Source organism: Zootoca vivipara, chromosome 7, assembly GCF_963506605.1.
Source record: "Zootoca vivipara chromosome 7, rZooViv1.1, whole genome shotgun sequence".
Lineage (NCBI taxonomy): Eukaryota > Metazoa > Chordata > Lepidosauria > Squamata > Lacertidae > Zootoca > Zootoca vivipara.
Window position 1 is genome coordinate 24,352,485 of NC_083282.1, and position 11,441 is coordinate 24,363,925.

General features: G+C 49.9%; 1 protein-coding gene across 1 annotated transcript; it reads left to right on the forward strand.

Annotated features, from left to right (window-relative positions):
* The first annotated feature begins 3,701 nt into the window (after nucleotides 1–3,701).
* Nucleotides 3,702–9,379, forward strand: BARHL2 (BarH like homeobox 2). The gene is made up of 3 exons (XM_035124075.2): nucleotides 3,702–4,299; nucleotides 6,282–6,507; nucleotides 9,067–9,379. Exons 1-3 carry the CDS (start codon nucleotides 3,702–3,704, stop codon nucleotides 9,377–9,379), a joined length of 1,137 nt encoding a protein of 378 aa, XP_034979966.2.
* The last annotated feature ends 2,062 nt before the right edge of the window (nucleotides 9,380–11,441 follow it).

An 11,441-nucleotide genomic window follows, 5' to 3' on the forward strand; every position in this document is an offset into this window, starting at 1 on the left:
AACTTTGACGCCCGAGCAAACCAATTCTTGGAAAGCGTGCGCCACTGATTTGAACTTGAGTTCTCAAGAATGCAGCGGTCCTAAATCTATTTATATATATATATATTTGGGCTTCGCGTGGAAATAAAGGAGACTTCCGAGGAAGTAAGCTTCTCGGTGGATGTTTTGGGAAGATTGCAACGTATGCAAACATACAAACAAACAAACGGGTATGTAAGGTGCACAACGCCAAGGCATTGAATGTCATTTTAGCCGCATTCGTTCCTGCATTTGAAATGGCACTAGATTTGCAGTGTTACTGCAGAATTAAAACTTTCTCTCCCTCTCCCCTCCACGTTCATTTGCCCATTTTAAGGCCGATCTCCTTACTTTTACGCAGGCACTTCCTCTGGGTATCTTTTTTTTATATATATAAGGTCACAGAACGGAGCACAATGGCGACTTTCCAAGCTGCTTTCTGCCTCCCCCAGCTAGCAACCCACCAATAACTACAAGCGCTTCCCAGCTAGACCTGCGATGGGAGATCGTCGGTGGGGGAGGGCAGGGAAAGGGGAGAGCAGTGTATGTGAGCGGGCGGGGGTGGGAGAGAGAGATTAAGGAATGGGGGCGCCCAAACAAGACGGAAGCATCTCCCCTCTCTCGGATTTAGCTGTTAAATGTAGTCCCAAGTCGCTTGGCACTGGGTTCTTCGCAGACACCTGCCCAGACGCAGGGGACGAGACCTAACTCAGGTATTTGCTTTCCTTCTCCGATTCTCTTGCTTTCCCCACCCTCTTATGATGAGTTTCTCTATTCTTCTTCTTCTTTTGGACAAGGGGGTGTTTTAAACCGGCCCACGTTCCTTTGCAAGCTAATCGGCCCCTTCCCTCTCACATATTTTAGCCAGAAGCTAAATCTGCTTCTCCTTTTCTGAAAAGCGAACCATCGCTGCAACGGGGGCGCACCCAGGGAAAAGTCTACGGTGCACCGCTGCGTCTCCCCACCTCCTCACTCCACTGTAAATTACATCCATCTCTCTCTCTTTTTTTTCAAGGAGGTGTGTGTCAACCCACCCACATCCCTCCCTCCTTTTCTATGTTTCTACTTTAATGTCCTTTCGCTTTCACTACAAATAATGGCTGAGAGAAGCCCCCCTCCCCCTGGTTTGGATTTTGTCGTGTGTGTGTGTGTGTGTGTGTGACGCAGGGGGTGGGTTAGAGGGAGGGGGAGACTCCTGGCCCGTTTACCTTCGATTCCCCGAGTCCTTCAGGAGGGCGCAATGCGGAGTGAACTGTATCTCGCCGAACTTTGAATCATTCATTAGCACCTTATAATTACTCTGCTAATTAGGCTGACACGGCACTTAATCGGGAGTAATACGTCGCCTTGTCACTGGCAGTTCCCATTACTCTGACATTCAACAAGAGACAGGTCGGAGTCGTGGCGTCCTGGAGAAAGTGACGCAAGTTGAGGATCTCCAAAGAATCGGTGGAAAATGTCACACACAAAAAAGTATATGCACACACACACACACACACACACACACACACACACACACACACACTTCCGGAGTCTCATGCAGATAAGTAGGAAGGAACTATTCCGGTTCTAAGCCTTGGAAGCTTAGTACAAGGGGGAAACCAGAGTGAAGGAAGGAAGGAAGGAAGGAAGGAAGGAAGGAAGGAAGGAAGGAAGGAAGGAAGGAAGGAAGGAAAAGTAAAGGGGGGGAGCACCAGAGGCCCCTGGAATCTGGCAGATTGGAGTTGGCGGGCGGCACCCGAGCCCTACACTTCGCATCTGGCCCTGGGCTTCGCTGCGCCGGTGAGCTGCCTCTCCAAAGGACCAGGCATGCAGGCGGCAAATGGGCATCTCTTTGCACGACTCCCATCTTTTCACCAGGCGCGGATGCTCCCTTCTCTTCGCTTGCCCCTTGGAGAAATCGAAGCGAGCAGTTTCCCCACTTGGCTCCCGACCGAGATCTCATCTGGTCTATCTTTCATCCCTGTTTCCCTCTTCCGCCTCCTCATTCCTAGCTTCCACCATCCAGGAATGTTGCATTATTATTATTCTTTTTAAAAAGCAAAACAAAAAAAGACACCATACTCACCTGTCTCCCAGACAAAGAAAATATGGGAATAGGGGAGAGCAGAAAGGAATCCCTAGAAAGCTGAACTGACCCCCCCTTCTCTTTGGAATGGATGGATCCCTTGTGCGGATGCTTGTTTCGCTTTTGTAATGCATCGCCTTGATTTAAATATCTGGGGCACGTGAGATCTCACACCTCCCAACAGCTGGCAAACACACACACACACACACACAAATGAGAACTGTAACTGTTCTGTCTCACCCCTTAAATATCTTTCTCTCTCTCTGTCCTTTAAAACAAATCCTGCATTTCTTAATGATTTTTATTGGCGTCTAGTGTGGATAATAGCTAACCATTTACATCCAGATATAAAATTGGGGAGGGAAGGAGTGGGAGGGAGGGTGGAAGTCTGCAGATTCTAAAAAAGAACAGTCCCAGTTCTGAAACTGACAAGGTCCCTTGTCCTCCCCCTCCTCCCCCATCTCCCCCCCCGCCCCCGCACCTTCTCCAGCTTCCCTTCACTCTTATTGGCTGCCAAATGCTGAGCGTCAGGTTCGACAATCGTGGCTGCCAATGGGGGGGCTCCTATTCTACGGCGGACCAAAAGCGAAAAGAAACAAACCCCCCCCCACACAAAGGGGGGGAATGAAACCCACCCCAAACAAACCTAAACCCTCTTGGATGGTTTAGAATAAAGTGCGCGCAGGCGGCTGGCAATGGCTGTGACGTCACGGGCGGAGTGGCAGGAGAGAAGGCGGCTGGCGCGAGGAAGAGGCAGGCAGTGGCCGAGGCTCGGAGTCGCCTCCGCCTCCTCCTCCTCCTCCTCCTCCTGCTTTTGCACCACGCCTCAACTTTCCAAGAAAGTTCAATAACTCCTGGGCGCAGGCGAGAGAGAGAGCGCGCGAGCTCGAGGACCGAGAGACCGAGTAGACCGAGGTGCCGCACCAGGCAGCCCCGCCGGCTCGCCCGCCCCGCCGCGCCTCTGTCTTCGCCACCAGCATCATCGCGCCTCTTCTTCTTCTTCCTCCTCCTTTTCCTCTAGCCACCTTCTTACTCCGCGTCCCCCTTCCGCAGCGCCCAGGCGATGCCGTCCATTCCACCGGGGCGAGCGCGGCTGCTCTCTGTTAGCGCTCCCTGAACAAGACTCCAAACACGTGTGTCAGGCTGGGGGTGGCGGGGGGGCGTGTGTGTGTGGTGGGGGGCGAGTGTGGGGCGCACGGAGGGCCAGCTCTTCAAGAAGGTGCCGATATCGCGTCTTCCCTCCGATTTCTCTCCCAATTTCCCTCTATTCCTTCACTCTCCCCTTGCTCCATCGTTATTCCCCCCCCCTCCAGAGTCTCTCTGCGTCTTTTGTGTGTTGTTCAAGTCCGCATCTCGTCGCCCCCCTCCGTGCTCTGCCTCCCCAAGCCCTCTCCTTCCCCCGTGTGAATTTCGGCCTTAGACAGCCGGGCTTGGCGAGCTCCCGAGTCGTCCAGGATTGATCCGCGTCGATTGTTTTGTTTTGAAATCCGTGGGTCGGTCGATCTTCCAGATTCCACTCCGTGCAAAAAACAAAAAACCTGTGCGAGAGAGAGAAAAGGAGCCGCGTTGGGGGAGGTCTGGGGGATGATCGAAGGCGCTTCTTGGAACGGCGACCATGGAAGGGTCTAGCGGCTCCAGTTTTGGAATAGACACGATTTTGTCTAATCCCAGGTCCGGCAGCCCGGGCATGATGAACGGGGACTTCCGAGCGGCCCACGGCGAGGCCCGTGCGGCGGATTTTCGCAGCCAAGCCACCCCTTCCCCCTGCTCGGAAATAGACACTGTGGGGACGGCTCCCTCGTCGCCCATCTCGGTCACGGCGGAGCATCCGGAGCAGCCGCCGCAGCAGCAGCAGCATTTGGCTCAAGACGCGCTCCCTGCACAGCATCTTCACCTCCATCACCCGCAGCAGCAGCAACAGCAAAGTTTGCAGCCATCTCCCCAGCAGCAGCAGCAGCAACAACAACAACTGGGTTCGGGCAGCTGTGCCCCCAGGACTTCCACTTCTTCGTTTCTCATCAAAGACATTTTGGGAGACAGCAAACCGCTGGCGGCTTGTGCACCTTACAGCACCAGCGTCTCGTCCCCGCATCACACCCCCAAACAAGAGAGCAACGCGGCCAGCGAAAGCTTCCGGCCAAAGCTGGAGCAGGACGACAGCAAAACCAAACTGGACAAACGCGACGACTCCCAAAACGAGCTGAAATGTCACGGTGAGTAAAGGCAGCGCGCGCCTTTTCCGCCCTTCTTCCCTCGCCTTCCTTTTTTTACGCGCGAGGAGGCTTCGAACGTTCCCAGCGTTCCATTGTTTATGTTTCAAACGTTCGGTACATTCTCGCGGTGCTCCCCCGAGTTTCGCGTCCAATCAAGCCGTCCTCGAATGTTTCTGTAGCACGAAATTCCTCTCGGAACTTTGGACGTCGACTTGGAACGTTGAGATGATTTGGCTATAAGCGAAGAGCTGAGACGTTTTAGAAAAAAACACGGGGAAAATAAAGCCAAGCCCGGTCAGGAAATTGAAAAGCACTTTTAGTTTATTTGTTTGTTTGCTTTTTGCAAATAAATAGATAAACAGAGTTCTCAAACTTTTCTTTTTGCATTTTAAAGAATTAAATATTTAAAGAATATATATATATCAACTTTTAATGGGAGGTAAAGGAAAAGATGCACAATTCCCAGATATATATATATATATATATATATATATATATATATATATATATATAGCTGGGAATTGTGCATCTTTTCCTTTACCACCCATTAAAAAGTTGGTAGTGGTGCAAGAAATTTGTGTTCTGAAAGTGTGCTCTTCAACAACACTAATATAATAGCTGGGTGTGATTAGATATTTTAAAATGCATATATGTATTATTACTATTACTACTACTACTACTACTACTGTTTACACTATTTTTAAAACACAGCTCGCAGAAGTTTAGGAACTATTAATTAATAAGACTCATTTCCGAGAGGATTCAAAGAAAGTGATCTTTTAAAAAAAGTTGGATTTTAAATATTGGATCCCCCTTTTCATTTTTATTTTATAACCCTCGTGAAGCAGCCTCGCCAGCAGATTTTATACTGTATTGCTGGTTCCGTGGCTTATCTTAAGGAGTGTGCAAGAATTGTGCATTTTCTTAAATTCAAATAAATAAGGGCGCGTGTGTGCAACCCTGTAACATTCTGCCAATCGCTGGGGAAAATAATAATAATAAAAAGCTGCTGCCAAGGGAATCCCACTTATCAGGGCAGGAGCCTTTGAAACGCGGAGGTAAGAGCAGACACATTTTGCTAATTTTACAGCCTTCAGATATTTTGCAGTGGCTAATAGATGGGCGCTCCAGTATGCTATTCATTTTGCCATTTTAGCATTAGCATAAGAGTGTCCAAAAACAGATGTACAGCCTCGTCTAGCAATTTTTTTTTGTTGGTTAGTTGGTGCACCAACCTCCCCAGTGGGTCAATTAGAGAGATTATTGTTCTTCCTGCAGGGAAGATCAAGGAGCGCCGAGAAAGAGAGAGAGAGAGAGAAGGGGGGAGGGAGAGAAACACCCCAGTATGAACACAGATGGATTGACATATCGATTTCCTAACATTTCAGCACCAGAAAACCAAACCCAGAACAGAACTCCTAGTTGCCAAATAGAACCCGGCAACCCTTGCGCCGTCGTCACCTGGGCAGGCGAAGTCCAACTTTGCTTCTGTCCCCCGTGACGTAGCAGTCCACGGCTTGGTTTTATAATAACCCGTTTTCCCCAAGAGCACTTCGAAAGCGGGGGAAAGAAATAGGGATTTGTCGGACGGAGAGGGAAATCAAGCCCCTCCAGAAAGACGGGTGTTATTTGTGCGCGACAGGAGGAATCACCACTCCTGGGAAATCCTTTTTTGAGTCACAACCTCCTCCCAGAGATTCAGATCTTAATCCATGGGACCCTACTGCGGCCAGTTTCTTTAACTAAACTGAGCTGCTGTGGACTGCGGCAAAAAAATACAACCACTCCCCCGCAAAAAAATAAAATAAACCATAATCAGTTCTACTGAGCAAATCGGTTGAATCCAACCAAGATCCAAAACAAGGAAGGTCTCCAGACCAGGCTGGGGTGATGCTGTGTTTGGGTTTGCGCTGCCCCAGTGCACTGTCTCCGTGCTTTCCTCCGGCACTAAAACCCGACCTCTACGTCTTGTTCTTTCGTAGGGACAAAGGAAGAAGGAGACCGTGAGATCTCCAGCAGCCGAGACAGCCCTCCTGTGCGAGCCAAGAAGCCCCGCAAGGCGCGGACGGCCTTCTCGGATCATCAGCTCAACCAGCTGGAGAGGAGCTTCGAGAGGCAAAAGTATCTCAGCGTCCAAGACCGCATGGATTTGGCGGCGGCCCTCAACCTGACCGACACGCAGGTCAAAACCTGGTATCAAAACCGAAGGTAGGGCAGGCAGAAGCACGTGGAGGGGGCGAAGGCCTTTCCCTTGGCTCTCCTTGGCATTTCCTCCCCAGTTTTCCCAATACACCGACTCCCTTATGTTTGAATTTAGGAAGGAAAGGGGAACTCAACAGGAATGCAATCCGCAGCCTGGGGAGTTGCTGCCCTGCTTCCATTTCAGGAAGCACGTCCCATGGTTTTACTTCCAGGAAAGTCTGCAGATTTGGCTGCAACCTTAAAAAGGACTTTCCTGCGCGTAAGCCTGCTTTTTGGGTAGCGGGGAAGCCAAATAAAGTCTGCGGTTTCCAAACCGCTTCACTTCCACCGCCCCAATCCAAGGTTCTTTACCAAGAGAGCGCAGATAAGGAACACGGAAACTAAGCGTGCTCTGCGTTTGGGTTTCTCCAACCAGGACGCAAAGTCGAGCTGGGGACGGTTGCCTTCTCTCCCTGTGGGCCCCGCAAACCCCCGCCAGTTTGCCCCTCTCCTTTCCTACACGTGTACTGTGGTAGTAAGTAAAAGACAGGAATCAACCCCCTCTTCCCCACAGCAAAACAAAGGATGGAAAGTGGTGGAGAGTTAACGTGTCAATCAGTGGCTTGGCTTCTTGGGAAAGCTAATTAACATGGCAGGAGTCTCGACGTGGAGGGATCCTGCCTCGACGGGTGACCTTAGAGTTCCAGGCTCGGGTCTGGCCACTTTCCCTAAGGCCCCAGCTTCCTCTTGGTTGCTCTCCCAGTTTCTCTCTCCCCCCCCCCGCAATGTTCCTTCGCCCCATATTTCTTTCCCCCTTTTAAAATTCGGTTCTTGGCGCGTCTCTCCAACCCACTTGGAAAGCGCTGCCTTTTCCCAAGCGTTTCCTCGCTCTTGGCGCCTGTGGATAATAAACTGGGGTGGGGGGTGGATTAAGAAACCAAGTCTTAAATGAGTACGTCTCCCACCCCTCCCCTCAAGAAATCAACAACAACAAAGGCGCTGCAAGAGCAGAAAGCGGGGATTTCTAGCTTCTCGTCGATGACTGCTGCGTTGGAAAAGCGCGTCCAGTTGTCGTCTTTGCCATAATTTTCTGTCTCATTACATACGGTCGCAGCCACCCTAATTCTGTCGGAAAACATTAGTGTCATTTATCGCCAATCTAAACAGCAGCGCCATGTTTATTAATTTGGCTGCAATTGCTGGGTCGTGAGTGTGTGTGTGTGAGAGAGAAGGAGAGCTAAAGAGTGAAAGTGTGCAGGATGCACCAGCTCCCGCAGCTTACTGGGGCTGAGAGAGATGCATGGAGACTCAGAAAGGGGATGTGTGTGTGTGTGTGTGTGTGTGTGTGTGTGTGTAACTCACATACACACACGAAAACTGCACTATGGTTCTGGAATAATTGACTCGCTATATACTCTGATTATTTATCAGTGTTCCTTTAAGCCGGCTGGCAGGAGTTGGATGTGTGTTAGTGTATGTTGAAATATTCGAACAAATGGCTTAATTTGCTTTCGGTTGGGTGATGCTTGCTGTGAATTTTACACACACACGCACACACACACACACCAGACCAGGAATTTGGAAGAACAGAATTCTCAGTTCTTCGTTCTAAATTATCCTCTCATAATTTGATCTAAAACCCATTTAGTCTAAAATCAACTTCAGTAACAGGAGGACCCAATGACCCAAGCTGACACTTCCCATCCCAAAAAGTCTTCTAAAATGGTCAAAATAAAGACGCAAAGCGTTTTTGTCGTCTTCTTGGTATTGGGAGAGATTATTTGCAGAATCAAATTATCTTGATCTGAATTGTCGGTAAAAGTTGGAGCTTCTGTGTCGGTTCTCTTTTTTATATATAAGGGAGGTGGCGCTTACCCCCCCCCCCCAAGTAATTGCCTCAGGAATGGAAATGTTAGGGGTATTTTAGTTGTCCCTTTTAAATGGACGTTTTTTTAGTAAATCGGACTGAGCTGTGCCTTCCCGGTTTTAAAGCGCAGAAAATTAAGAGAGGAGGGTGGCGCGAGAAAGAGAGTGGTTGTTTGGTTTGAGGAGCTGATAATGAAAAAAAAAAGAGGTTTCAAGTTTTGTTGTATGCTTGGAAATGTGCCTTTTAGTAGACTTTTCAGGTGGGGAGCTTTCAAGTCACCTGCCTTCAGCTTCAGATATGGGACGAGTTAGAACCAGAGGAAAGAAAAAATGGAGGATGAATGGCTCTATCTGTGCCTAACGCACTGCTTCATATGTTCGATTATTTTGAAGCGATTCCTCATCATTAACCATTGCCCTTTACGCCTATGCCATCCGGACGGTGGATGCAATAATTTTAGAGTCGCTATAACCTTTAAGGAAGAAATGATCATGGCAATAATTCAAAGGAGGGAAATAAATCAGAGATCTACCCAAGTGGCGCCCTTGATTCTACTCCTACAAGAAGGGCTCCCCTCTTATTTTTCTTTTCTTTTTCTTTTTTAAAAAGAGGGTGAGGAGTTGTCCTTCCGATCCTCTCCCCCTGTCCTCCCCGACTCCCCCCACCCCGCAATCTGTGGGCCCGGCCTAGCGGCGTCTCTTTCTCCCCTTCTCCCGCAGGACAAAGTGGAAGCGGCAGACGGCCGTGGGCTTGGAGCTCCTGGCCGAAGCGGGGAATTACTCGGCTCTGCAGCGGATGTTCCCGTCGCCCTACTTCTACCACCCGAGCCTGCTAGGCAGCATGGACAGTACCACGGCGGCCGCGGCGGCCGCAGCTATGTACAGTAGCATGTACCGGACTCCTCCGGCGCCTCACCCCCAGCTGCAGAGGCCTCTTGTCCCCCGGGTGCTGATCCACGGCCTTGGACCCGGAGGGCAGCCGGCCCTCAACCCTTTGTCCAACCCTCTCCCGGGGACCCCCCACCCGCGGTGAAAGCGCTCCCCCTGGGGGGGGAAGCTTCGTCCTCCCCCAGCTCCCCGCCCCCGCGCATTCCGCTAACAGACTCCCCCGCTTCACTCCCCCTCACTTAAGACAACAGCTAATCAGCCAAGGATGGAGCCCAGCCGAGTGAGGAGGAGGAGGAGGGGGGGCGGTGGATGCGAGAGGTTCTCCTAGCAGCAAGAGAGAGGAGGCGACCGGCTCCGAGCGAGCGCGGGGACTCTGGAACCCGTAAGTGAATCTTCCCATCCAGCCAGGCCCGCGTCAGCCTGTCCCTTGGCCGGAGGAGGAGGGGGAAAGAAAACTGCGGAGGGAGGGGGGGTTGCTTGCGATCGTGTCTAGGAGAGAGTTGAGGAGGGGGTGCAAGAAAGAGACTGAGATCCAGCCAGTCGCAGCAAAGACTCTTGAGTGACACAGAGAGAGAAAGAGAGAGAGAGAGGACGCCCCTCCCCCCAAACACTGATCCCAGAAGATGAGGAGACGGCGGCGGTCTTGGGGAGACGGAGAAGTTTGCACTGAATTTCTCATGACCTTTTTTCTTACCGAAAAGTGGCATGCTCTCCGTATGCTATATATATATCTATCTCTATCTCTATATATAGATATATACGAGATATGTAAAATGTACATTTTGAACAGGCTGGTGTGCGAAGTGATATATCATATTTATTATATGTTGTTCCAAAAAAGAAAAGAAAAAAGAAAGAAAAGAAAAGAAAAAAGAAAAGTCACATACACATTAGTTATGGTGGTGGGGGACGACAACGAAGCAAAAAAATAATAATCTTCCCCCTCTACTCTCTCCTTTTCCATGCTTTTTTTTTGATTCAGTAAAAAAGAAAAATAAATGCTTAGACGGCGACGACAAAAATTATATAGATTTTTGATGACTGAAAAATGACAAAACGAAGGGGGGGGAAAGGAAATAAACTTTTATCTTTTTTTAAACAAATGCGTAGGTCCAAACTAGCTAATTTTCTTAAGCCAAACGCGCTTGGCCGGGGAGGGGGGAACTCTGCGAAGAAAAGCGCAGAGCGTGTCTGTGTCTGTCTGTGTGCGATGCTCAAATTCACCCCACCAAAACGTGTGCCGCTGGCGTTCCGTTTTTGAAAAGTTGATAGGAGTTTGTGACTTTTCGAAGCAACAGATTGGAAGGGAGAATCAAGTGTTTTCTTTGGGCGAGGGGAGAGGGGAAGGGCTTGCTACTTCAAGCTTGTGCAGTGAAAGATCCATTGACAAACAAGCAATTTTGTTTTGTTTTTTAAAATTTTGAGGAGGGTGGATTTGCTTCTAAATAGGCTGTCATAAACTGGGAATGTTGGGGCTGCTTTTCCTCCTTCGCTGCTGTGTACAATTCTCCCTCTCTCTCTTGTTTTTGGCTCCCGTTGTTGAATATTTAAAAGTGGGGGCGGGGAGAGAGAAGGGAGAGAGAGAGAGAGAGAGAGAGAGAGAGAGAGAGAGAGAGAGGACTTGAATGGTTTGCTAAAGGTGGCCTAATGTCTGGGAAACCAAAATGTGGTCTCCCGGCCTGGCAGCTGTTCCGAGGCCGCAGAAGCGTTGGGGAGAAACGCGGAGGACAGACAGGAAGCGGGAGACGCTCGAGGGGGGCAATTAGGAGCGTGGACCCCAGGCAGGAGAAAATCCACCCCCGGTCCACAGCCGAGGGGGATGTTTGAGAGGAGGGGGCGGCGGGAAGGGGGTGGGTGGGTGAGAGACCTGGAGATCTTTGATCTCTCCCCAGCCCCCAGGGGTCTTTTTTCTCCCTTTCCTTCCAAAGACCCTGCTTCTCCTTTTCTCCCTCTACAAATCTTTTTTCCTTTTTTGTTCAGCTTTTTATTTTTAATTCTTCTTAAACCTCCCCTTCTTAAAAATGGCAGGCAATTTGGTGGTGGTGAGGTTTTGTGTGTGTGTGTGTGTGTGTGTGTGCGTGCGGACTGGAAGACTTTGCGGGGTCTGGGTTGAGAATGAGCAAGAGGAAAGGCGGGGAAAATGGGGGACAAAAATAAAATACAAATAAAACGGTGTGTGTGTGTGTGTGTGTGTGTGTGTGTGTGTG